The sequence below is a fragment of the Anser cygnoides genome, chromosome 3 (genome assembly GCF_040182565.1).
Source record: "Anser cygnoides isolate HZ-2024a breed goose chromosome 3, Taihu_goose_T2T_genome, whole genome shotgun sequence".
Lineage (NCBI taxonomy): Eukaryota > Metazoa > Chordata > Aves > Anseriformes > Anatidae > Anser > Anser cygnoides.
Genome location: NC_089875.1, coordinates 100,942,289 through 100,970,208, shown reverse-complemented (window position 1 = coordinate 100,970,208; position 27,920 = coordinate 100,942,289). Strand labels below are relative to the sequence as shown.

Below are 27,920 nucleotides of genomic sequence, written 5' to 3'. Positions count from 1 at the left end.
AGGGGGAATTGTCCTCCTTTAAAATGTTAGTACTGTGTGTTGCCAAATTGTTTTTCAACATTAACCTCAGCAAAGCTGAAGGCTGACCTTTGCGGTTGTTACTCAAAGGTGTCCTTGGGTCTGAAGAAATTTTCAGCTAGAGGTAACTTAATATTTTATACACCTGGGCCAGTCACATCTGTCAAACGAGACTGCCAGGATTGCAGGCTTGGGGCTGTAATGACTGCACACTCTCCTATGTAGCTGGAGTGCTGCCTTGGGCACACCTGGCTCCTCTCCTGAGCAGCCAATGCCATTTTTCCTGCAAGAAGGTGACTGTAGAAAAATGGTGAAGTAGTCATTGATCATTTGATTATTTTTTTATTATTATTATTTTTTGTCCATCTTATGGTGTTGTACTTAAAGGTTGTGGGTTTTTACGTGGAGTTGCTTGTGTGTTTAAATGGCTGAATGTCTACATGGACAAGGTCCCTGGTACTTCTGGCAGGGGAATTGATCTTTTCAAAAGTGTACAGATAATAAAGCATTACATAGCAGCTAGACAAGACAAAACTACCCATTTCACTTTGTAAGCTAAATAATTGGAGTCATTTGGAGCTTACTGTTCAAAACAATCACTTAATAGAGAAAAAAATGGATAAAAAGCAAATATATATTTTGTATAGTCTTTAATATTATTCTAAAGACATTTAAAGACTGTTTTTTCACTATTAGCGTTATAATAAATAGAGAAAGAAGTGGCATCATTTCTTGCTTAGATTAAAGAAGTCACTGTTAACTACAGGTCTTCTTTTAGGCCAGGCCCGGGGATGCTGGCTTTTAAGCTCTTCTTGCATGTCTAGCTTTATAGTTGGTCTACAAAGTAGGAGTCCTCACTATATCTGTCATCTCTGTGTTTTGGAGATGCTGTGTGTTTTAAGTATGTGGGGAGCACCTCACCTTTCCTTCCTTTAAGGTCTTTTTTCTCTCTCACTCCACACTTCAGTGACCATAAATGGTCTTTGGGGCCTTGCCTGTGGGTAACGAAAAGGTAACAACTCTAAATTTCCTTTTGCATTTACACTGTTAAAAGCAAAGATGTTTCCAGAGGAACCTATAGGTGGTTTTGGCTGATACTTCATGCGGTGTAGAGACTCTGCATTGAATAGACTGATCATGATGCTTTATCTTCTTATTTCTGAATGTGACAAGAAAAGGATATAGCAGGAGGATGAACCTCATGCACTCTGGAAGTCTTGTCTCCCCAAATTCATCAGTCATGAAAAACAGGCTGCATGCTGCAAACGCACTTAGGTCAATTGGATTTTTCTAGAGTGAATGTTCTTCAAGAAGAAATTGACTGTATTGCTCGTTAAAGCCCCAGAATTCTTTTTTTGCATCAGTGCATGTGTAGCCAAATCTATTGTGTGGGTTTCCAAGTCAGCAGAAAATCAGGCCTATCTGTTTTCCCAAAGCCCATTAGCTGCAGTGGAAGTTCTTCATAGCTGCATCTGAGGGCCCTTCCAGGACTTTGGTTTAAACAGTAGCTAAGAGGTAGCTTCCCAACAATAAACTTCTGTTTTTCTCACTTCTTCTGTCTTGGATTAATAGGGAAGATACAACAGAAATCCCACAAATTAGGTTTTATCATATATGAAAGTCTTCCACCCTGTATGCATTTTTTCCCCATGCACATCAACCCAGTTTGGACTCCACACAGTCCAGAAAAAGGGAAGAGACAGAATTTCACATGACAGAAGAAATGCCCTGCAGCTCTTCACGGAAGGTTAGTTTCCACTCAGGTTTTCTTTAGCTCTGCTTAATGTCTGATTAAATTGCAGCAACAAAATAGAAGACCTTTTCCTTCCTCTTCCTGGAGACTGTGATCTTAGAAGCACATGGAGAGCAAATAATATGTAACCAGCTCATAATTCTGCAGCACCATATCTTTGTTTATTACTTAGCTGAAATACTTTATCATTCCTATACCCTCATGAATACTCATGGTCATGAGTTTACTTTATTAATTGCCATAAACTCATCTTAGAGCTTTCTCTTTTTTCTGTAATTTTTATTCACTGTGCTGTGCAGATAGCTGAGCTCCACCCACTCTGCAAAAGTATTACGGCTAGCTCAGTCTACTTTTTCCAAAAATATCCATCAGGAAAACTTGTAGTTAGCTTCAGTTGCTGACACTGTGGTCCCCTGGAACTTCTCTACTGCCTTGCTAGCAGGCATATGCCTGGCTCCCTTTCACCTGCAGTGAGTGAGGAGCTTCATTCCAGTTTAGTTATGTAGCACTTTGATGCTTGGTTTTGCTGGCTTTAGCAGGATTTGCATTGTAGCTCAATTAATTCAATTCATAGAGAAAGATGTGAAGGAAAAGGCAGCAATAACTGGCCCAACAAGGCAAAGAGATAGGAAAACAAACTCTGGGTGCATGACTATGGCAAATTAATTGGCAGCAATGCTCTATTTTGTGGAAGCATGAGAAGTTCCAAGTTTCAGTCTTTGGTGCTTCTGTGGCTTCTGCATTTTTAAAATACTCGCTACCTTAGACTACATCCATACTAGCAAACTGAATAGTGTAAGGAAAGATTCCTTGGCACTGCAGCCTGATCTTCTATACTGTTGTGTTGCTCAACCTGTCTCAGGCAGTTTTGATCCAAGCCATCCATTATTTCCTTAAACAGATCCTTGGTACAGTTCAGGACTTACCGCAGGTCAGGGACCATTCCTGGTAGTCACGCTTCTTTGGAGGCAGATTACACAATAGTGTGGATGTGGGATATTGCAGCCCTGTTGGCCTCCAGGCTACGAGTGGGTCTTCATTTACTAATGAACACACAACCCTAAAGTAACCATCACGCCATTTTTATCCTTCTCAGTCTCTCTAGTACTGATGATTCTGCAGCACCACAGCAAGTTGTAGCAAATCACTGGTTCAGCTGAAAATGTTATCTTTACTTATCTTTATTATTGTTGTTAGGGTTATTTTCCAGCCAGCACTCTAAGTCACTACAGTTATTAGGGCTGCTGGGAAAGCTGAATATTGTTTAAGGAAAACCTGCCCCACTTATGTTGATGGTAGTGTATTTTTAAAGCAGCTTAGACTGACCATGAAGCAGCATCCCAAGACACTTACCAAAGGAAATACATGGTTGTCCAGAACCTAGGTGTCTTGGTTGAATCCCTACAATTTTTGTATCTTGTATTGACAGGCTGTATCTACATTCTCATTTAAGCACAGGCCAAGCCCTCCCTTCAGTCCAAGCTTATCTCACCTACGCTCTTAGTGAGCCCCAAGCTTAGCAGTGAAAAATCACTTATAGTGGGGACAAGCCCACCACTGACATCTGACTGCACCTTGCTTCACCACCTCAGCATGGTGGGGAGTCCAGTGGGTCCCAGAGGGACCCAACAACAAAGCATAGGTTTTGCAGGTGGCTGAACAGCTGGGCTCTTTGTGGGTAGTACAAGCACAGGTGGGCATTTGCCCCACATTCCTCCAAACAATATAACATTGCCAGACAGTCCTCACAACACTGTTTACAGCTTTCAACCATCCTTGGATTACAATTCGCAGAGAAATATTTAGGAAACATAGTGTTGGTTCATTTTTTTCGAGTTCATCACTGTTGAGATAAGTATTATTTTAATAAAAAGAACACTGTTCTGAAGAAAATACAAAAGTGGTGATTAAACAATCCTGACTGCACTGGACTTAAGTCTTCTCACCACGAATCATTTAGTGGAACCTTTCTTGGGACTACACATGAAAAAATAAAATCAGCCAGTAAAGAATGCTGGTACTGCTTTGCCTATTTGAACAGCTTCCAGCTGGAGTATTGTGCTTGCAGTTTGTGATCTGCATGGGTATCCATCCATTCCCAGATCCCAGATTCCTGAATTCATGCTGTTGTTTTCAACCATTGTAAAGCCTATGTTGTTTGGTATCTACGTGATATTCTTCCTCTTCCTGTGGTACTGTGGCAATTCATATCAAAGTCTGGAGAGATTTGCTGGCAAGACAAAGACGTCTCTTGCCTTCTCAGATTAGCTCTTGCTTTGATGGGTGGTGTTGACTAACCTGTGGGGAATGCTGAAAGAACTTACCGTGCGTCTGAGTTGTCAAGGAGTTCAGAGAGTAGGGGATGGCATGTGAAAATTAAAGCTAATTAAGAGAATTGGCGTTGTTATTGGTGAGGAGGAGTCCCTGACATATTTTGTAGAGATTTTTGAATGGGTTCATTGTATAATTCATAGTTTGAACAATGAATCAGTACATTAAAAAAAAAAAAAAAAAAGGAAAACTAGGAAAACTAGATAAAATTGTGCACAGAGAAAGCTGTTGAGATGAAACAAGGCTTTATTTTCAGACAGCATGCTCTTCTATCCTGTAAAAAGCCAATAGGTTTTAACATCCACAGCCAGTAAATAATGGAATGCCATTAATGTTGTTAACTTCAGAAGAAAATTATAGTACAATTGGTCAGCATAGCCTCTTCAGCAAAATTTTTGAAAACATGGGAGATCCAGCTCCTAACTCCCATTATAATATCAAGGAAACTTTTTACCATGCTTAAACCATGTCTGCCTTGCAAGATCGTCATCTATTTTCACCTATTTACAGCTGTGCCTAGAGACTGTTCTAAGCTACTCAAAGAAGACCTGACTTAAGAGAAAATCTCCTACCTATATTTCAGATTTGGTTCTTCTTTTTTTGGGTCACCTTCTTGACCAGGCAGAGAAAGCATAAAAATATAACAACTATGTATCTACCATGTAGGGTTTCAAGTCTTATCCTTCTTATTATCATTTATAGTCTGATTTCACGCACAGACAGCTTCTGCTTCTGTGAAATTTATATTGCTAAAATAAGATTTAGGTCAAAATGAATATTTTGGTGCATTTTACATCTGCATGCTAATTAAATTTCACAGGACTCCTCTGAGGAAGGTAATCCTCATTTTAACCTTTTAGAATGAGAAATACGAAGAAGTGATAACTCCCTCAGCTGAAACCATATATCTACAAGTGTTTCATTTTAGATAGTAAAATGATATGCCATATTTTAAGCAGATCAGCAGTTAATGGTGGAACACCTTTAAAACTCGTGGATTTGGGAGCAAATGCCACTGAAGTGGGTGGAACAACAGAAGCAGATCTATTTTGAAATGTCAGTGGCAGTTGCTGATTTGACTTCTTTAGCTAAATCCTAAATTGAAACTCGAATTAAAAATAGTCAAATTCCAGATGAATGAATAATTCATTGATTCTTCCAGTTTTGACATCAGTATTTTTTAGATACAAAGTTGGATATTCACACTGCTAACAGGAGTGCATGAATGGGAGCCTGGATTGCCTGTATCAGATTAGATATAAGGAAAGACTGTCCTACCATGAGCATGGTCAAACACTGGAACAAGTTGTCTGCAGAAGTTTTGGAGTCTCCATTCTCAGAGACATTCAAAACCCAGCTGGACGTGGTCCTGGGTAACATGATGTATGACCCTGCCTTGAGCTGGAGGCTGGATTAGAGACCTCTGAGGTCTCTTCCAGTCTCAGCAATTCCATGATTACAAGATTTTTCCAGATACTTGGTAAATTCATCCTTGTTTTCCACAGAAACATGCTTCTGCTTACATATGCAGAATTTGTGCAATTTGAGAATCAGGAAACAGATCTACTGTGGAATTTCAATCCGACGTCCAAAGCCAGGCTTTCTTCTACCCTCTTCTTCTGACAGGTCTAAAATATGTAAAACCAACATGAAGGACTTCTGACAAAACACAAGGGTAGTGGCTTTTCTTCTATTAGAGGGAAATATGAGAAATCGTAGTCTAGAATCTCACAGTTAAGCAATGAATTGAGTTTCTTCCTGAGCGTGCATCAGTTCAAACCTACATCTTCCCAATTCTCCAAAGAGCATTCTGAGCAGAAGATTATAAGGCAGTCTGGAGTGAGCACTTATTTCTTTGTTACGATTCTGCACAGTTTTTATCTAAAGACCCTTGCACATAAAATTCATGTGAGTGTTTAGCCCAGGGACTATAACTAAGCTCCCTTTTACTAGGCAAGAGCCTGGATCATGAGGCTGCAACACACCCTTTCTTGTATACAAAGTCTTCTTCTAAGCAGCCCTCCCCAGGCAATCTGCGAGCATTTCATGAAAAGGGGATGGTTTACAAATAGAGGTCAAGAGCATGTCAGTTTATCTATCAGCCCTAAGTCTTCTACTTCCTAAGCACTCCAGCCATTATTAATTAAGGAAATAGTTTGGTTTCTTTTGGATGCTATTTTGAAGGAGCTAACTCTCCTAGATACCTTTTATGGCAAATTTAGGCTCCTAGTTAAGGTTCTGGAGTTCACTCCCAGGATCATCTGCATAAAACATAGTGAGGTAAGTTTTAACTACCAGGTGCTGTAATATCACTGGCCCTAGGTAACTAACCAAAAATATCACAGTGAATCAGCAGCAGAACAATTAAGAAGTCCTACATTTCCCGAACCTCCTTGTGCTCCTCACAGCAACAGTGCATAAAATTTATGAAAGAGACTCATCATTTTCCACAGTAGTTATAACCAAATCAACAGCCGGTGACAAAATTAAATGAAAAGATCTAGACCTTGTCAGCTCGTTGTTCTTACAAAAGGAAATTCATATGGTAATATGCAGTCTAACTCCTCTGTGGATAAAAACTGCATATACAAGGATTCATGTTAACATCCAGAACAGGAGGAAGGCTTTTTAGACATTATAAATATCAGCACTCATTGCTATATGCAAGTAGATAATTAGGGTAATTATTCCCAATTAGCAGCTGCAAACCCTGCAGATGGGAATTTCAGGGACTGGTAACTATTGTAAGAAAGTATTTCTGCAAGCTGTAAAGCACTTTTCATGTTTTGAAAAATATACATGTAATGACCCTCGCACTCACCGTAAAACACTTTTGTTAACACTTCAATATAAAGAAAGAACTTTCCCACACTATTATAACACTTCAGCTTTTCTTTAAAGCTATGCTGGGCTCTGAAATGGCCTGGATTTTTCCAAGTATTAAACCAATCATTTAAAGTGAATGATGAACCAGTGCTGGCCAAACTAGGACTCAAATTTTGCTTCTGTTCTCAGACCATGAGGAAAAACAATGTCAAGGGCCTTTTCATTGGCTTCTGAAGACAGCAGAAGGACTCCAGATGTTTTCGTAGGCTCTATATGAACCCTGAAAGAATGTGTTGTGAAACTTCCTTGCCAGGCTCCAGAACCATTACCCCTGTGTTCATTGGGTTCTGCTCCTTTGAATGGCTCAAGGGTAAAAAGTATACATATTTTAGTTGTAAATAATGTTTCTTTCTCAATCATAAAGGCTTCTAAGACAGTCAACCAGTTAGACAGTCAACTCTGGTTGGAAAAGAATTCTTGGTGCATTTGTGCATACAGTGAGTACATCACAAGCACAAATGGAGCAAGGATTTTTCAGTTCTTAGGTTTCTTCTGAATTCATTTAAGTTATGAATTCAGAAAGTTAAAGAAGTGTAATCAACAAAAACAGGCACATAATTTGTTCTCATAAAATTGTTCTCATAAAGCTCATAAAGCTCTATCACAGTAAAGAAACTTATTTTTTAAATACTTTAATGTGAAAAATCATTCATCCCTATCTTTTAAAATAAGATTTCAATGTCAAGCAGCAAATAATCTGTGTTTATTCATTTAAATCCAATCCTTATCTGGTTATTTGAATGTGGAATTTCAGACAAAAACGTTGAGAAACTAATCGTTTTTTGCATGAGTAACTAAAAAGTTGCTGATCTGTCTTTTTAAACTTTCTATTTAAATATCTTTGAGCTAAAATGAAAGAGAACAAATTCAAGCCAAAATAATTATTCTATTAAAAAAAATATGTTTTTTTAAAAGAAAGTATTGAGATTAAACATAATAATTCAGCTTTAATACAGAAAATTGCACAGTATAGCTCACTCATCTAGCTGTCCATAAAAGCTTTTCCAGCATTGGGATCTTGGTTTTAACTTTGCTGATACTGAGGTAATAAAGAAGAATTAAAAGCGAGAGCATGTTTGTATGATATCAATTAATTTTTCTTAATATAGTACTCTAATTCAGATTTTTACAGTTACCAGTATTGCTGGTTGTGAACAACAAAGCTTAATAAAATATATTTATTTTATATATTTTAGGAGTCTAGCTACTACAACAATTGTTACATGTAAATATCTCTTAGGTCTCCCAGAATCCCCAAAATCCTTCCTCTGACATGAATTTCATATATATTAGGTTTTAGAATAACAGTTAGGATGATGTATCATATTTACAGGTTTCAAGTTTGGGAAAATTTCTCGTTTCCCTTCCAATCACCATCCAAAGCTGAATAGTATTTAAGGTTTGTTTCCTTGCATGATCTACACTGTATTTCATTTATATACATGCTCCATCTTGTTATTTCATATAAGAACATAACTCATAATATTTCTGTGTGATATTTCTCTCCAACAGTTTTCTGATCTTTGTGATCTGTTTCATCTCAACTAATCTGACAGTATCTTCAGTCCCTCTTCTCTCCCGAGCTTGTTTCTTTAATATCTCTATCTTTACTTGTTCACCCTCTTTAAAAATTTCATTTTTCCCTTTGAGTCCCTTTTTGGGGCTCAAACCACCAGTTCTGTTCATGTGGTGTGTGGCTAATTCATGTATCTTGAAAGGGCTGTAAGGATGGCAGGGAGATCATGTTAGTTCTTTAAATCTGATTTCCAGTGCTGCTGAAATCAATGGGAACATTTACTTTAGCTCCACAGTGAACTCTCTCTGTAGGTCTCCAACTTATTTGACTTGAAAATCTTTATTTGGCATCCTGCTCTGCAGAAACTCCTAATATATGTTTAACTTGAAGATCTGATTTGTCGTATTGGTAAATAATGCCATTGTACGGTGTAATATATATGAAGTCATTATTCTGATAAAGTATTTGATGCTGCCAAGTGCATCAACCCTGGTCTACCAAAGTGTTCGGTTGCATCCTTCTTTTTAACCATGAGTCATTATAATGGATTTGAGCGAGTTGCTTATATCGTTTAAGTTAAGTAAATGCTTAAATTACTGGATTAGGACCAGAGGAGTCAGCATCTTGAAAGATTAAACAAAAAGCAAAGACTATGCAATATTGACAGAGACAGACTTGCTGAGTTTATCCATAACTCTTTAAACAAGGCTAATTTCACTGGGGATTGGAAATTCTACTCCTGTTCAATTCATTGCCACTACAGACATATATACACCTACCAGATATGGATTATCTGACCACCAGCTTTACTATTTGAAAAACCACCTCAACTGTATGAAAGCAGCCTCAGCCTCAGGTTCAATGTATTAATAATTAACAGACTACATTCCTGATATGTCACAGTCTCTATGAAGTATTTTGCAGTTGCTAAATAAGAACTAAATAAGAAAAAAGACAGATTGCCACATTTGCCTTTTTTTTTTCTGGAAGTTTGCCCTAAATCACAGTCCTGAACATTTATGCAAAAATCATGGCTTAGCTTAATTTAAATGCTTCATCCTGAAAATCTGACAAAGCCCCATATTAGGAGAATGGACAAAATACTATAAAGCATTCAGCTTTCAGTTTTATGTCTGAGACACGTGATCAATCTAATGTTTATCAGATGAAAATCTGCGTGCAGACTTTTAAGAGGTTAAGATTTCCTGCATTTTACAGCATGTGTGCAAATAGATATTGTGGCTGAGCTTACAAACAATGACTCGCTTGTCTCCTAGGTCCTAACATTTATAGATTGAACATTTCCCATCTTGAAATTGGACTTAAGTACCAAATCTCCTGTGGGCGTTAGAATTTCTTTCTAGGTGATTTATTTCTGAAGAATACAAAATCACAATTTGTCAGTGTAAAATGAAAAATTGAAAGCATATTTAAATATATGAAAAAATGCACATTTTGCCTATGTGTTTGGTGATCTCTATTAGGTACCTCAGGATGAATGGGGAGGATACCCTGCCAGCGGGAAAGATGAAGAGATACCCTGCAGAAGAATGAGAAGTGGGAGCTATATTAAGGCCATGGGAGATGAAGAAAGTGGAGACTCTGATACTAGCCCCAAGACATCACCAAAATTAGCAGTTCGACCCGAGTCATTATTAAAATCCATTGGACAAAGACCACTGGGAGATCATCAAAAGTGAGTTTTATTATACCATGTTATAAACCTTTCTGAAAATTGCTATGACTTTGGCCATTTTTCTTTGTGTCTTATTGGCAGTGGTCAGTATCCATGAGAGAAGATAGTAGGGAAAAAGCTAACTATGTCTTACTTCATTTTAAATTAACTTAATTAGTGGTTTAATTCTCTTGATTAGTGGATGAAAAACTGCTGTCTTCCCCCATTCATGTAACAATCATGCTATTTAAGAAAGAGTTTATTATGTCTACTAAAGGAAATATATCCGTCTTTACATTAAATCTTTAGAATTCTGAATATTCTTTAGCAGAATTATTTTATTATAATTCTTTGTTATTTTATGGCTTTCTCTGAAATAGAAAGTACACTATTCTATAATAGCTATAATAACAAACAGATAATTGTAGATATACTTGGCATCTTACGTCCTATTTATCCATACAGTACTTTCAATGTGTATCAGCTATACTGTATCATATGCATTTGACACATTGGGTGGGGGGGTGATTCTTTTTTTTTTTTTTTTTGCATTCATTCTACCTGCAATACAACCTATTAAATAACTAATGCAAATTTTAAGACTATAGGAAAATGTGTAGTTTTATATGTTTTCCAATAGATCTTTGTTTTTCTCTTTTCAACCTTTCAATATATCATTTTTGTAAGTAAGCTGTAAGTGTACTTAAGAAGACAATTCAAAGATAGTAGCCACATTTCAAATCTGCTTCCATTAATGTGATTGGGTGTTTTTCACAACTTAGAAAATTGATCTTTTTGCCTGGAAGAAATACATAAAATGAAGAAATTAAGAGTGAAACCTTTGATTGTTGTTTATTGTTCTGTTGATAATACCATGCATAGTATACCATAGTGACTCATCCTTTCATAATATAAAATGAAATGAAACAGAATCCTCAGGCAAAAAATCCCCCTGGCTTAATTAAATTGAATTATTTAGCTTGCAATCTAGAAGAAAAGTACCAACTTTCACTGTGGAAGAGAACACTTAGCAACTATATTGTTTTGTGTAGCTTGCTTATGCAACTCTGTAGGCTCCATTCAGATGCATAAAGAAAGACATTCGTACTGTGAGATGGTGTAAGATTTCTGAGACATCACGAAACAAGACTGCTCTTGATAAAATCCAGTCAGGATAGCACCTCAAAAGGTGCCAGAGGCCTGCATTGAGGCAACTGAACCAAATTCTGAATCTGAAGGATTTGCTGAAATATTAGTTCCAAAGATGAAGCATGGCCTATACCATGAGTACTGCTGTCAGACCTTTACCTGGCTGATTTGCAAAGATCAGAAGACGAGCTTTTAAAAGCAGTGGTTGGAATCAATACCAAAATCTGTGATACCCTCAGTCATTGTATCTGGGTTGAAGTTGGTGTTTGAGGCACACTGGACGTATTGACTGGTTCAGTCAGGGTTTATGAAAGTCTCTGGGAATCAAAGAGGATGGTTTATTTTCAGTTTGTGAGTATATGCCAGTGGGACAGCAGAAGTCTTCCAGTATGAGGAGCCCACATTTTTCAGCAATGGCAAAGGCATATTTCATCAATACATTGGTCCTCAGTTTTCTAAGTGACTGTGAAAGCTGTGGGTCCTGCAAAAGGGCAGATATCCCTGTGGGATAAGGGAGAGTGATCTAATGTCTGCAGCCTGCTAAGAGTGATCCTTCTGAAGGCAATGGGGAAAAAGGAGGTAGTCTACTTTCTCAGACTTTCACATATCAACCAGGTGTATTTCTGCTAGTAAATTAAAGAGTGCCAGAGCAGAGGCCTGAGCACAGAAACCTGACCACATAGGCTGACTGGGTTTTGGTGTGATCCCTTGGCAGACTTGTCATCTGGGCCTCTGGGCACTGTCCCAACCACTGCCTGGGCAATGCCTGGCTAGTGGTGTAGGCCAGGGATCATTCGCAGAAGGCAGCTCGGATGCAGCCAGCCTGTTTTGGAGAGAGCATGATTAAGAGCATGGTCATGGCTGGACAACACCAGCTGGCTTCAAGGCCAGAGGACAGGCACTGGCACTGGTTAATGTATTTAACAGATGTGGCCACTGAGTCAGAGGAGAATAGCAAGTACCCCACCACTTAGATCCCAAAGTGTCAGGGAACACTAGTGTTATCTAGTGACTAATGTGAAAGCCAAGCATCCATCTAATCTTAGCTTTGTGTTCTTGGGTCTGCCTTACTGTGTGCTTTCCAAGCATTGACAAAATAATCCTTGTGTTGCTTTAGAGTTGACACGTGTCTATCAGTGGTACTGCATGGTGATATAGGTTATCATGTCAACAGGTTTAACTTTTAGAGGTGATAAGGCAGCAGGATCTGCTAGATTGGTGGGTGGGCAGATGGTTTGTCAGCGAGCAGGTGGATTATGGAATCCAGCTCCAGAAGAACTGGAGACACGGGTGTGCTGTCAGGGATGGAGGCATTTGGGAGACTGTACACAATCTCAGAAGATGGTTCGTTCAGAAACCTTGCTAGCTAGCACCACATCCATGAGCTTTTTCACTAGGAACACAAGCTAAAAGCTTTGCTCAGAGGCAGTTCAAACTTTCCAAGTTTTTATTTAAACCAAATAAAATATTTTCCTATTCCATTCCTTGTTTTGGGCTATGGAAGGGCCCTCCTCCAGGCTAAGGTAGGTAAAAGCACAAACTTTTCAGTGAGCAGCAGGTATTGGCACCTACCCTACACCCGCACAGCCCAAGAACAGATCCAGGCTGGGTCTCAAGACATATATATTTTAAAAAGTAATGTTTGAAAAGGAAAGTGTTTTTTTTTTTTTTCTGATCCATTAAATTCTGAAGTCAGAGGTCAATGTCAAATGGTGTGCCTTCTGTCATTTTTCCATGTTACAAATATACCACTCAAAATATAGCTGATTAAAAACCCAGTGCATTGCTGTTGTGGTGTAGTGGGGTTGACAGCTGTGCCTGTTCCTGGTCCCAAAATATTTAATGGCATATTTACCACTAACCGCAGTAGGAAAAGGACACTTGTTGTGATGCTGTTATATACTACTAGGGGATCTGTGGAGAAATTTATTGTAAACACTGCACTAGTAATAACTGAGCATCCAGCCTGTCGCTGACATATCTTTAAATCCTTAAACTGAGGGACAGTACCTTGAATCTGCCAGCCTGCCATAGACATTTTTTCAAGTGAACTTCAGACAAAAATGTGACAATTATTCTGGTTCTTGTATGTCTGCCTTGCAAAAACCTGCAAATTCCAGAAGCCCTTAACATTATGCAGCTCTTTGGGCAAGCAGACAGACAGAAAATTTCTTGTCTCACAGAAATACAAAGTGCTGATGCTAAACCCGGGTTTTCACCACAAGCCATCTCCTTCCAGTCCTTCTGTGTCTCACTGTGGTTACCTGTTAAGTCTGAAAGATTGCTATAAAGGGTATATCAAGGGGTGATGGTTATGGAGCCTTCCTCCCTCCTCCCACTCGGCTCAGTAATCCCCCTTGCATGCTGAGTGCCCTTTGTACTGCTGATCATGCTGCCGAGCCAGAAGCCAAGATTTTGAACAGCATTCCTGCATGTATAGCAGGACTGAAGAGCATTTCTGGCATGTATTATGAGAAATTACATAATTCGAGATGTCAGCTGCGTTAGCTGGCTTTTTAGCTTGTTTACTAGGGTGGAGGGAGCTAATGCACAGAAATAAAATGGGGCTTTTAGTCTCAAGCAAGTCCTTTGCTTGGGTGGACAGGATAGCTCAGAACCGGGGTCTGACAGAGCACCAGCAAACCTGTAATATGAATACTGATAGTTTCAGTGGTATAAAAAGATGCATTTGCTGCAATAGGCGGGCTTCATAAGAATGTGCCTAGTTTTCTGTCACTATCCTGAACAGGATAAAATGGAAACTAGAAAAGTTTTCACTTAACCTTCAACAGAACTTTGATATACATGCATGTTTCTCCTCCGAGCTTTATCAGGTATCTTTTCAAGGAATTTTCACTGATTTAATTTCTGCTTCTATTTTGACAAAAGTAAGCCCCTATTTTTTTGGTTCATGTTGCTCGAAGATTTAGCAAACTGAACATTAAAAAATCATAAAAAATAAAAATGCATGTTTGTATGAGTAAATAATTTTGTTTAACAACATACAAATAGGTAAATGTGATTTAACAGAAGCATTAAAATTCTGAGATCTTGTCTTTAAGAACACTTGGAAAGGAGAATATTTCCCATGTAAAGTGGGAATTAAAAAGAAATCCAGGGCCTGCCCACCGGTGTTTTATGCAGATGGCAGTTGCAGGGCACGTACTCAAACACTGCCATCTGATCCCCACCTCTGTCACACTGTTGGCAAAGCCAGCGTGATCCCTGGCCCACTTGCGGTCTAGGCCACCTGGCTCTCTGCTAGGTAGAACCCAGGCACGTTTCAGGGACTAACCCTGTTGGATCCAGCCACCCTCTCTACTGGATAAGAAACTTTAACCGTACAGATAAGTTAGCCGAAGGGGCAGAGAATGGAGCTAGGCTGTTTCTGAGCAAAAATATAGTCTAAGTGACTTAAATTTTGCCAGAATTTTCAAAAATTAAATGCATCTGGATATCTATAGATTACTCACTGAAGATAAATGCATTTCAACTCTTTCTTTGTGAATATTGTTTCAAAAGAATTAGTATGTCACACTATTTGCTACTATAACATCAAGTCAAAGGCCAGTGTAATTTATTATTATTATGAAATTGCATTTGAGTGAAATATAATACAATAAGGCTTGCTGTGCTGGAGACAAGACACATACTTGAATCTGCTTCCTTTCCAACTTTTTCCTTTCTTGGAATAGTGCCAGCAGTCCCATTTATCGTGGAAATTATCTAGACTCACATTTGTCACAGGGAAAAATATTAAACTTTTTGTTTGTTTGTTTGTTGGTTGGTTGTTTTGTTTGTTTTTTTTGTTTGTTTGTTTTATGATTAGGCATACAAAATCTTTTGGATGTCAGTTTTGGTATCCTGTGAACAAATATAGGTGTTTTAGAGGTAAAATGCAAGCCTTTTTGTTCCATTGTTTTTTGCTGTGCTGTGATGCTACTGGGGATGGAGTTAAACTGTGATGGTAGGTAGTTTGCAGAAAATAGCTTGTAGAAGGTACAACATACCCATGTTGCTAGGTATTTTCATTTATAATAAAGGTCAAAACAGATGAGCAGTTGATAGAATGGTAGCTGAAACAAAGGGAATATCCTAAACAAATTTTGAAGAGAGACTGACCTACGTGATTTGTAACCTAGTAAATGTCATTTTCCTGTATTTGTGACTAAAACAAGCAAAGCTGAGAGATAGAAGCGTCAGACACACTGAGATCTGGAAAGGAAAGCTGAAAAGAAAACAAGACTTTTGGTCTATGTGATTAAAAAAAAAAAAAAAACAGAAAAAAAAAACTGTGACTGAAGGAAATGTTCCAGTTATTTGATGCTTCTAATATTCAGGAAAAGAGGACTTAATATACTGATTATGTAAACGCACAGGATAGCACTGTAGAAATAGCAAGTTCCATTTTCAGTATCTCCTTTTTGAAGTGTTGTGAAAGACTCTGAAAACTGTCTAACCATTTAGTCAAAAGGGATAACAATAGCATTTAGCCCAAAGTTAACATGCTCTGTTTGAAGATCATACAGGTATCACTCATGCAAATGTATAATTGTGCTGTGCTGAAGTTTTCCATTATGCTCTGAAGTGACTCTTGGGAAACTGGATGCTGCATACATAAAGGTGAAATAGATTAAACTACAATAAAATAAAAACAGTGACAGCAATGTGTACTTTTGTTCCCTGATCCTCTAATGGCAGACATTATTGTGGCAGCTGGTAGTCCTGATACCTTAAGATGATGGGTGAGCAGACAGAAAGGCATGTAAACAGATAGGTACTATAAAGATGTAGTGTTTCAGTGAGGAAGGAAATCTGCCATAGCACAAATTATTTGGTAGACAACCACGGTACAATATCAGTGGTGCTTTATTTTCTCTTGGCTATATTCTCCGTCTATTCTCCTCTGCAATCTTTTTGCCATTTATGGAAGTGAGTGTCTCATAAATCGCGTTTATGGAGAAATCATGCTTACAGAGAAAACAACATTGTTCCACTCAAATGTATCGGATGTTATTAAAGTTCACAGCACACTGGAAGACTACTATGCATGTCTACATTTCAGCCACTTCACAGTCAGATACCTCAATGCAAAACAACTTTATTCAGTAATTTAAGCTGATATGCCTAAATCTAACCTGAAATGGTTGACCCACAAGTGTTCAAGGGGCTCAAGGTTGAACCTAATTAAAGCAGTGGTCTGAGTTAAAAAAAAAAAAAAAAAAAAAAAAACACTTTCCCTGCCCTTCCCTTTTTCAGAGTGAGAGATCGCATCTCTCAGTGGTCATAATGATTTATGCTGACTTAAAGAATATCTGGACTATGACGCAAGGCAGGTCCATACGTTCTGTTCTGCAGACTCTATTTTGGCAACAAAAATATTGTCAAAGTAAAGAGAAAGGGGGTTAAACTGCAACAAGATCTGACAGCGCTTATCTGCCAGAGCCCTTGGCTCAGCAGAAAACATGGAACACCTCTAGGACATGTGGGAAATCTCTGTTAAAAAAGAAATATAAAAGTCATACCACTTGTAACCACTTGTGCTAACGACAGCACACATACAACGTAAGAAAGTGAAAGCAAAAGAAGTTTGGAAGCTCTGCATTAGACCAAGCCTCTGTCCTTTCATCTCTCTTTGCCCACGACAGTGCCAATGCCATGCCCTCCAGTGATGGACAGATTTGTGAGGGTTTCTCCTAGAGAAATATTGTTTGGTAGGTGCACAGAGAGGAGTCTTGATATTGCAGCCTGTGGATAAGTGTGCACATGTGGAAAAGTCGGGGTGCTGCAAAAATCTTCACAGACTGAGAGTTTTAGCACAGCTTCCTTGCTAGAAAAACGTCATATTTCTATGGCATCCATTGCTGCAAACCACTGCTGCAAGCCTCTTTCTTTTAATTTTTAAAGGTAAACTTCATTTTACCCTTAAATCCTCTTCTGCATTTTAAAGTAGGAATGGCTTAGAAGCTGTTCCTGAGGTATGTTTTGAAAAGAAGAGATGAGAAAAATCACTAGAAAAGTAATCCTCATCTTTTATATGCTTTTTATTTATCTTTGTGTTTTTCCTCAATCTTCTGACTCTAAAAAGCCTCATTACACACTTCATTAGCAGCTTTCTGAGGCCCTGTAGTGTAGTAGCATCTACTCAGAGTCTCTGAGGGGTGAAATTGGAGATTTACTGAGGAGAGTTTGAGGCCTAATTACAAAGCCTTATCAACTAATAATGCAATCAGTGGGCCACTGGCACAGCGACAGTGTTCTCTGCCACAGTCAATAAGATCTGGGTTAGATTAGTCCACAGGGTTAAGAGGGAATGCTGATGAAGGGCAACTAGTCATCTGGCTACCTAGGAGGCATCTTTTATGGGGTCAGAAGAAGGTCCCTACCCTTTCTTCCTCTGCAGAATAATAGGAAATTCTCTTAAGCAGTGTAAGACACCTTGTTCTCTTAGAAGTAGCACAGTTGCCTTTCACCAGTGTCTGCTTGAAACCCAGGAAGTAATTGAACCAGATCTCCTGCCTTATTGTAGCGGATACCAGCTTTATGTTGTAGGGCTGAAACCTATTACCCTGGATTAGGGACAGAAAGGGGATTCGAAGGGTCTGAACAAAGTGCTGAGTATTCTCAAGAATAAATCAGGCTTTTGTCAGAAGGATGCAATTATGTGATGGATTGTGATGAAAATACAGTAAGATTCGGGTCAGTCTCACAAGCATAAGTACTCAGACCCAAAAGAAAATATGTTTCTGGTTTTTCATTTTGTTTTGTTTTTATAGGAGGGTGCTTATCCATTCCTGCTTCCAACAAATACGTTACTTTTATTTTCATTTGTAAAAAATGATTCAAGAACAGCTTTTTTCATTTGTATAGTTTTTAGTAAAAATAAATTATAAAATGTGTGTGTAGAAACACTTCAGGTAAGGATTTAAAAAATAAGGTTCTTTTTTGTTAAAAAGCAGAAATTATATATATTTCCATTTCTCCCAATTCTCTGTTTTTTATTGTTGTTTTGTTTTGTTTTGTTTTGTTTCAGAAATTATGTAGTCTCATTAATATCCTAAACATCAGCATGAGAAAGTCACTTATTTGCTTAAGGCCTATTGGCTTCAATGGACTTACATGTGTGCTTAACTTAAGCTCATGCTCAGATGCTTTACTGAGTCCTGATAGTCTGTAGTTGGCATTTGTTTTGCCTAATTATGATTTCATGCATGTGTACACATATGTGTACAAAAAGCAAATAAAAAAATAAACAAAGTGAAATAGCTTCCTGAAAGAAAAAAAAAAAAAAATCATGAATATTTCATTCCATAATGGGATTTAGGAACACACATCCAACATTTAAGTTCTGCTTACATCCTCAGACCCCTTTACTAAACTGCTACATGATGCTTTAAATGCCTTTAAGTTTTCATTGTAGCATCTGCCTGAGTTTTGTTGTTGCTGACCAGTTTGCTGCCTAATCCCTAGGGCAAGCTCAAAATAGGATGCTGGGACAAGACTTGTAGGATTAGGTATATGTGCACATCAGTCACCTCTTATAAACAATAGCTTTGAGTTTAGATTTCCACATCAGACTTTTTTTATTACATCCACATGTTGTGAGTTTTGGAGTACAGGTTTGATCGAGCCCACATCCTCTGAATCTTTGCAAAGAGTGAGAAAACTATCAGACTTTTTAATAGTACTGAATGATTTCCTCTCATTCTGTTCTGGTTCTTATTGTACAAAATCCCTAAATACTTACTGGGTTCTCTCCTTCCAGTGATTAGTGGACATTTCATAAGGAGAGAAACAGCAGTCTCCACCTCTTTCCTACCATGTTCTTGTAATAAATCAATTGTTCGATATCTTTCAGACACCTTTTTAAAAAAGGCTATGGGTCAATGATGAAATATATAGGCCTCTTAAAAATTTAATTTGGCCCAAATTCTCATATCTATCACTGATCAAAAAGGAGGCTGTTGTATGGCAGAGATTAGAAAAGAAATTCTGCACTAAATTCTCCAGATTTATGTGTACTTTCAATTTTTCAAAGAACCAGACTGACTGTGCTATTCCAAAGGGAGAATCAGACTTAATGTCTATACTCCGAGTTCTCCAATGGACTGCATACAGGCACATCTGTGCCCTCATGCAGAGCTCTATTGACTTCAGCAGGGATCCGCAGAGACACAGTATGACTCACAGCTGCTATACAATGGCACTGCTAGCTAAGCTTAATCATTAGATTCTGGTCGATGAGTTATTTCGTGTACCTACAAAGAGATAGTTAAGATAGATCCGGATAGAGAAATGAATATCCATTGAAATGCAAATCTCTTGATAAAATAGGTTTTGATAACTTATGTTACCTTGCTAATCCTAATGCACCTGCCTTTTCAGTGCCCAAGATGAATTCTTTTTACAAATTTTATCTTTTTGTCCCAGAATGATACTTCTGAATTGAAGGTACTGATTTAAACAGAGGCGATTGTACCTTCTTTAATGTTCCCATTCATTCTTAGATTTTTTGACAAATGCAGGAATAATCATGCAAATATAAAGATGTGATTCTAGAATATTACGATTCCAGAAATTAATTCGACAGAAAATGGATTTTCTTTATATCCAATGCTCTCTTAATAAACCTGATGATAAGTCCTTTCAGAGTGAGAAAGCGACTTTCTTGCTGCAACTTTTAGGGGCCCTGGAAGATGTTAATTCACCTTTGGTACCTCCTTGACACGGGGTTAACTGGTAGCTGAATATTTGGCAGAAAATAGGTGTTCTGGGGAGTGATCACTGTTTTGAATGTATGTGAGCATATCAAGTAGTGGTCGTGGCAAGTTTACCACATTTGCTGCATTGTTGACATCATGTTCATACTTTTGTAAAAAAAAGTTATTAGGTTTATGACAAAGTATACGATACCAATCACTCAATAGAAAATAATATACAGGCAAACAAAACACGAGAAATAGGGTGACAGAGATCTCTTTCTAATTGGTTTGCTTTCACTGTCAAGTGCTGCTACCCAGGAATCTGAATTTGCTGGGAGAAGTTGGGGAGTTTGTTACTTTTGCTTGGACTCTGGCGTAGCTATGAGGTGTAAGACCACATCAGCCACTAAATCAGGAAGTTCAGGGTGTCCTAAAAGGTAAAACATGTTGTTTTACTATTATATGTGCCTTTTAACCAAATAACCAAAATATGCATCTTCTGCAGAACATCCAGTTGTTATCTAAGTCACAGCACACTACTGTGTGCTGTAATTCCAGTTTACAGTAATGTTAGTCATAGAGTGATGACACAGGCTTCAGGAAACAAGCCGCCAACTGTCCTGGGTGTTCATCAGCATCTGAACTCAGTGATGACAAAGCATAGGCTCAGCACTACACAAAGTGACTAAGTGAGTTCTGCAAAGTACTGTGGTAAAGACCACAGAGGGAACGCCTGAAATCCCCCAGCACTACATGCTGAAGTTGTTCAGCTGCTGTTCAGCTGCTTCAGACGCATGCGGTGTGTATTTGTAGCATTATTGACAAGAACGAAAGTTCCTTGAGCGATGGATAATGATATTTGAAGGCAACTTTCTGTAACTTTTGAATGAATAACATTTTGATTCTGGATCGTGGTTATAGCACAATCATAATTTTTACTATGGATTGAGACATTTATCCTAGAGGATTAATTTGAGTGTATATCTTAGAAATGAAAACTAATCATTTCTTTTTATCAGGAAAGAGTTCAAAGTATTAATTGAATGGATGTGAAATTGCTTTTACAGCCTAATATGTGTAACATTTATTTTGCTACAGTCCTTTGAATAAATTTCCCTCCTCTGATAAGTGAAAAATTATTTAACTATCAGGTAATGTCCAAACTCATCCATCAAAACTCAGATGTTTAGCAGTACCATGGTATATTGGGCTTCTTCCTTTAATAAATTATTTCTTTAGAAATTGTTGGTTGTATTTAATGATAGCAATACCTCAGCAGGAACCCATATCTCCATAATGAAATGCTATGTTGTTGAGCATTGCTTAGCAAAGGAGCCAGTTTAATTAATTTCTAAGCAGTTTATAAAATAATTATTTATAATTTAATTCTATTGACCTTTTCTTTTCTTAATGTGGCCCATGTTTTAACAAAGAAACCTCAAATACCTCTTTCACAAACTGCTTCTGAACTCAGAATCCAACATTTTGCCACCTGATGACAAGCAGAGGGTCCAGAAGGGACTCATCTAACTATTTTGAAAAGTACTAAATTAGGAATACCAGACAGATTTAGTAAAGCATATGCAAAGATTTAGGATGATACAAAGCAGGTGACAATCATCAGCCTGCTCCCTGTAGAGAAAAGGAGGTTTAGTTACATACAGAAACTAAATATAGATAGGGAGGCTCTACATCACTTTGCCTAGTCTATTATATTTGTCTTCATACCTATGGGAACAAAAAAAATGCCGCTACTGTTCTTGTTTTCATCACTTAAAACCAAATTAGACCCACTATCAGAGAGCTATCTTAATCTGCAAATCACTTTGACAGTAATGATTTAATTAACCTATGTTCAGAGGCATGCATCAATCTCATACATTTTCATTTCGGTTTTAGCAGTTATGGCATAGTTTACCCCTGTCTTGACGTTACAGAAGTATTCTATGGAAGGCATCAGATAAAGGCAGGAAGTAGAAAATGCGTCGAAGAAAATTTCTTAAGAATTAAAAAAAAAATGCATGAAATTTATGTCTTTTTTTCTTTTTCTTTGAAGAAGAAGAGGAAAAAGGCAGCCCATTTTAGAGAAGCAGATAGCCTAGCTGATGCACTGAGGGAGTAAAGCTATGTCTGCGTTGACCCCGAAATGACCACGGCAGGGATAACAACACATGGAAGTGCTTGAGAACAGATCTCCCAAGTGGAAGGTCAGGGGGTCTATAATCCCATCTGCTCTTGCAGCTAGAGGTGTGGGGGACATTGGGTTGTCTTACATGCCTGACATGAAAGGAGGTGGTCACACAGGGAGATGGAGCTCAACGCTACTCGGTCCTTTAGTCAGCACCATGATAAAGGGCCTGAGATTCCTCCCTGAGTGCTCCTTGTGGACTGCTTCCAGCCCAGCCCAAGCTCACTTAGCAAGGAAGGCTGATCAGTCCTTCCTCGAGCACTGGCCTGTGGTCATGCTCAATGTTTCTTAAATATAAGCAAGGTCATGGTTCGTTCTGCTCTTCGCACCAGGAATGAAACTTGTTGCTTTCTCATTTGCTGAGTGGTCTGGTCCTTCCAGAGAGGAAACTTCCCCTTTCGGGGGAACATGCCCTGGCACACATTGCAGCCACTGCTGAGCTGGGTAACTGCCAACTTGGCCTGAAATAACTGTATTGCCCATACTGATAGGCATTTAACTGGTGCAAATCCATTTTTCACAGAAACTGCATTTCTGTTAAAGCTACCTTTAAGGAATAAATGTAAGAACTGCCTCTTTTCCACATGAAACTCCAAATTTCTGAAATATTCTTTAATTTGTGCACTCCTGTTTAGGGAGGAACAACACAAGACTCCTGAAATATTTTTTCAGACTTTCTGAGAACTCTGGTAGACCTCATTCACATGTTTTTTTTTAAACTTCTGCATTCAAAATAAAGCACAGTTATTTTCTCAGGCTTCCTTTATTTTCCTGGAATGATAAATGAACAATATATTTGACATAAAACATGAAGACTAACATGCCCCTGTAGCGAAAGCATAGTGAAGGGGGCTCAGCATTGTGTTAGGGTCCCGGTCCCCTAAACTGGGAGATGTGTTGTAAGAAAAGCATTTATAAAGCTTTGTGCAGGGGTACCTTATTATTCTTTTTTTCTTTTTAACTGAACACAGTATTTTGATCTTTTGCTAAAATGTATCAATCCTTTGAAAATAAAAGGTCTCTTGATGCCTAACACCTTGATGAAGAACAGATGACAAGTAACAGATTTTATCTATGAAGAAACATTCTGGGTTACTTTGGTTTATGCTTTAGCTCTGCCTCTTGTTCTTGTTCACCTAGACATTCTCTTTTAGGAAAGTTCAACATTAATAATCAGGAGGATTGATGATGTTTAAATATGGTAAAGATATTTAAAATTTCATAGCATCCAGGTGGCAGAACTGCAAACAGATTCCCTGCTTGTGTTAAGGCGTTTGACTACACGAGATCTATGCTGTTCTATACCAGGAAAGATTTTTGACCCTGGGAAATGGATTTGTGAGTCTCAGCGAATTATTGTCTTTAGTGTCTTAATTGATTCCATCTATAGTTTTATACCCTTTCCTTTTTTCTTCCTCTTTCCTTTGTAGTCAGAGCTACCTTCAAACTGCAAGTGACGTGCCTGGGGGTCACAACCTGGATCCCTCTGCAAACTACAATTCCCCAAAGTTTCGCTCAAGGAATCAGAGCTATATGAGAGCAGTGAGCACACTCAGTCAGGCCAGCTGTGTTAGTCAGGTGGGAAATTCTTGTTACAACTTTTCTTATGGGTTAATCACAGATGCAAGAGTTGTTACGAGTGGATGGGTTTTGTTTGTTTGGGATGGGTTTTGTTTGTTTGTTTGTTTGTTTGGTCATTTTAACTAATATCAAACTGAGGATGTGAATTGTCAAAGTAATTCAGTTCTAAAGAATTTTACCTTTGTTCATAATTTAAAGAAAAATATTGAATGCTAGAAGCACAGGGACACCATAACAGACAATATTTTCCTTTTTTTTTTTTTCCAGAAAAAAATGTAAGTACTAGTATTTTTATTTTCAGTCTACAGTAAATATTTAAATGTTAAGAAGAAGATTCAGATCGAGCATAGGGTGGCACACTCCTACAATACTTATCTTCTGGAATGATGTATTCTGACTCAGAAAATGTGGGTTGCCAGCTTAAGATATCTCTGAAATCAATCCCTTCACTCTTCTGGAGTGAAAGAATAAGTCCCATCGATTATTCTGTGTACAGGAACTTCTGAAAAGAGACATTTTTACATCCTGCTGGTTTTATATTTGTTATTTAGTACTAATTCATGTTGAATCAGGCCTGAAGAACAAATAGCCTTATCAAGTATGTGGATATTCTGTTTAATAGAGGACCTTATACAAATTTTCCAATGTTTCTAATGTTCGTTGGTCATAACATTTTTTCCCTGTGTTGCTTCATGACATCAGGACCCTCCTCTCTTCTCAGACGCGTACTTTATTTTCCTTTGAGCATTCAGTGGGGCACCTAAGGATATAGTAGCTAATTATATGAGATGCTTATGATTTAAAAAAAAAAAATCTTTTTAAGCATTTTGTATTCATTGACATTCAATTTGTACTGCGTGGCTATTCAGGCCTGGATTCAGCTCATCTAACTTGAGGCTTTTAACTGAGGCAACAACTAGCGCTTCCTCTGTAGTTAATGGAGTGAAAGAGTTTCTTCCAGGACAATGCACATCCTAAGTGAGCTGAGAGCCCTCTGGAAGTGCTTGTCAGTCTTCACTGACTGTAGAGCATTGGGATGTACTACTCTCCTGACAAATGCCCCTCAGTCAATTTCCTTTATTTTTGTGGGACAAATCTAACTATAATCTTGTATAGCACACATCAGAATTAGAAACAGACAGTCATTTTCCAAGCCTTTTATAATTTTTCATAAGCTTCCTTGTGAAATCCATCCCCAACATTTTCATGCCTTGGTTTTCATTACCCTGGTTTGCTTATTTTCCATTTTTATTACTCTGTTTTTGAGAAAATTTGTCAAGAAATAGATCCTGCATTCAAAGCATTCAAAGCAAGTGCTGTTGGCTGTCAAAGATAATGCTATAATATAGAACTAGTCTAACACCTTCTGCCTTTTTGACCATCTCTATGTATGGAAATGTTCACTGAGCTGTCCTTAATGACTAACTGGTTTCAGCAGTGGTTCAAATTCTTCATTCCAATGCACATTACCTGCAAAGATGTCCACAATAGATTTCATTTGCAGTTAGATTGCTCAATTGGCCAGATTAATTAAGTCCTGCTGGATATAATTCCTTACTTTCTTTTTCAGTCTTCAATAACCCACATAATTTTATGTCAACCACGTACTTTCTACCTCACTTTCCGGTTGTTTCCAGATCAGTAATAACTGCATTTGGTAGATACTATATGAAGTAAATGTATTAAAATAACACGTTCTGAACCTTTGCTGTCTCCTGTTATTTTTACATGACACCATCACCTTCCTGTCCCATCTATGTAATAGCAGTTTGTATGATTTGTGATATTTTTAATGTCTTTTTTTCATGAGAATTTTTTTTTTCTTTTTCACTCTTTACCAAAGATCCAGTCAAGAAAGATGCTGGATTCCATAGTTTATATTTCTAATTTAAGTTCTAAAACTTTTATTTTTCTACTGTCAGTGACCTTAGTTTGAAAGAAGTGGTTAGGACTGACTGTGTTTATGGACTACATTACCATAAATTTCCTGATCAATGATGTATGCAAAATATTTCTGAGTAAGATTTTTTTAAAAAATCTTTTTGAGATTGCATTAATCTACTTAACTTTATTAGAAGCAAATTTCATGAAGGGTAATGTAATTCCTTTCAGAGAAGATTTAGTAGCCAAAGTGTCTTACATGAAATTAAAATATCAGTTATTCATTATCATCAGAAGTTCTGTATGAAATTTCCATTTACTTAATCAAAATCCTAAAACATTTGAAACATTTGCACTCACTCTATTTACATAATGAATAATGTGCTAGGAACAGTAATAATGAAAACCGCACTTAGCACCAATATAGAAAAAGTAAAATCAACTGGATGCACCGTTTAGTGGCACTACTAATTTCACTTGGTATTTATACTGATTCTGATTTCTAGCACTCTCTTTTAAAAAAAAAAAAATATCAGAAGCAGTTATCAGGAGGTCATGTGTTTGTCTGTCCAGTGTTTAAATGCTTCCTGTCTGGTTTCGGATAAAGATCATTTTATTGTTATTATTATGTTTATTAGAGATAGTCAGGGCTGACCTGTTAAAAATGGTCTAGGAAGAATTTAGGCACTCATTTCACAACTGCAATTCAGTTGCCTGCAAAGACATTCCCTAATCCAAGCCAGCCCATCTAAACCCTCTTAATCATGAAAGCTTCCTCAAAATGTACAGTTTTGTCTCACGCCCAACCTGCAGGGTCAGCAGGTAGACACTGGCTTCTGTCCAAGCCCTGAGAGGAGCTGGAGGGTGGTGCTGAAACCTCTCAGAGGGACAACCTGGTAGGTGGTGTCACGGCACATCTAGCGTGCTCTGACAGGCAGCAAACATGGTGGTGGAAGTGTCAGACTTAAAATAATGCTGCTGAAGGAAAGGCAGTAGTGGCGGCACCTCATTTTTACATGGTAGTAGAATGGCTCACAGGTAACCAAGAAATGAGAGTTTAGTGTAGGACACTTCTCACCTGAAGGTGGTCCAAGCATTACTTTCTCATCTGACCACCTTTCACACTATTTCAAAGAATGGTTGTTCTATCACATGCTTCACTAGCCACAACTTTAGATGCAATACTTCTCAAACCTTTCAGAAGCATCACCTCCTTTGAACTCGCAGAACCAAGTATGAGATACCTCCCTGAGCTCCTTTGTAATGAGAGGAAGAAAACAACCTGCTGCACAGGTTGAATGTCCACACAAGTCTTAACCTTGCTGGTTAGTGAGGAGCCCAGGCAATCCACCCTCACCTTTTGGGGACTAATATTAGTGCAGATAATTTCTGTTCTCTGGTGCAGGCAGAACATGGATTTCTGCGCATAGTGACCTCAGATTGGTTGGCTACCACTAAAATCATGTATTTATAATCTTCTGAATAGGCCAAAACATACTAATTGTACAATTAATTGTATGGCATGTGTAATGTACTTACTATACACATATAAACAGCTGATGCAAGTAAAAACAAAATGTGAATGTGATCAGAAGGGATTACTAAATTTTAACTATTTGCTAAAACAGTTCTTCATCAATGTACAGGTGTCCATTTGAGATGTTGAGGCCGTGATGATCACAAAAAAAGCAAGTCAAAAATCAAATGCATTGTTGTTGTTTATTCAGATGAGTGAAGCAGAGGTTAATGGGCAATTTGAATCGGTGTGTGAATCAGTGTTTAGTGAAGTTGAAGCTCAGGCAATGGATGCCCTTGACCTCCCTGGATGTTTCCGAACAAGAAGCCACAGTTACTTGCGTGCCATTCAGGCAGGCTATTCCCAAGATGATGAATGTATACCTGCGATGGCATCTTCCAACATCACCTCAACTATCAGGTCAACCACAGGTAAGCAAATCTACACTGATCCTTCCACTGTTCTGCATGTTAAAATGTGTAGTCTTGTTTTGTAAAAAGATGTTTGATACTGGAAACAATTTCCTGTGCAGTGATAATATCTGACACCAGTATTCTTAGGTTTTTAATACTAAGAATACATTGTGGCTGCAGCTTGGAATAAGCTCCTTCTGGGGAGAATACGGTGTGCATAATACAATGGAGATGAATTTCAGCATAGCCATAATTTGACCTCTCTTTGCCCTGCATTCAGGTTTCCAAGCACAAATAGTATTGCTTACTTT

The 27,920-nt window shown here is 38.0% G+C and overlaps 1 protein-coding gene across 19 annotated transcripts in view; it reads left to right on the top strand.

Moving 5' to 3' along the window:
• Positions 1 to 27,920, top strand: part of DLGAP2 (DLG associated protein 2) — a 467,238-nt gene that overhangs the window by 376,347 nt on the left and 62,971 nt on the right. For all 19 annotated transcript variants that reach the window (XM_066994829.1, XM_066994827.1, XM_066994828.1 and 16 more), the window contains 3 exons: positions 9,989 to 10,200; positions 23,649 to 23,796; positions 27,408 to 27,627. In XM_066994829.1, coding sequence (XP_066850930.1) covers positions 9,989 to 10,200; positions 23,649 to 23,796; positions 27,408 to 27,627 — 580 coding nt within the window. The remainder of the gene's footprint in view (positions 1 to 9,988; positions 10,201 to 23,648; positions 23,797 to 27,407; positions 27,628 to 27,920) is intronic.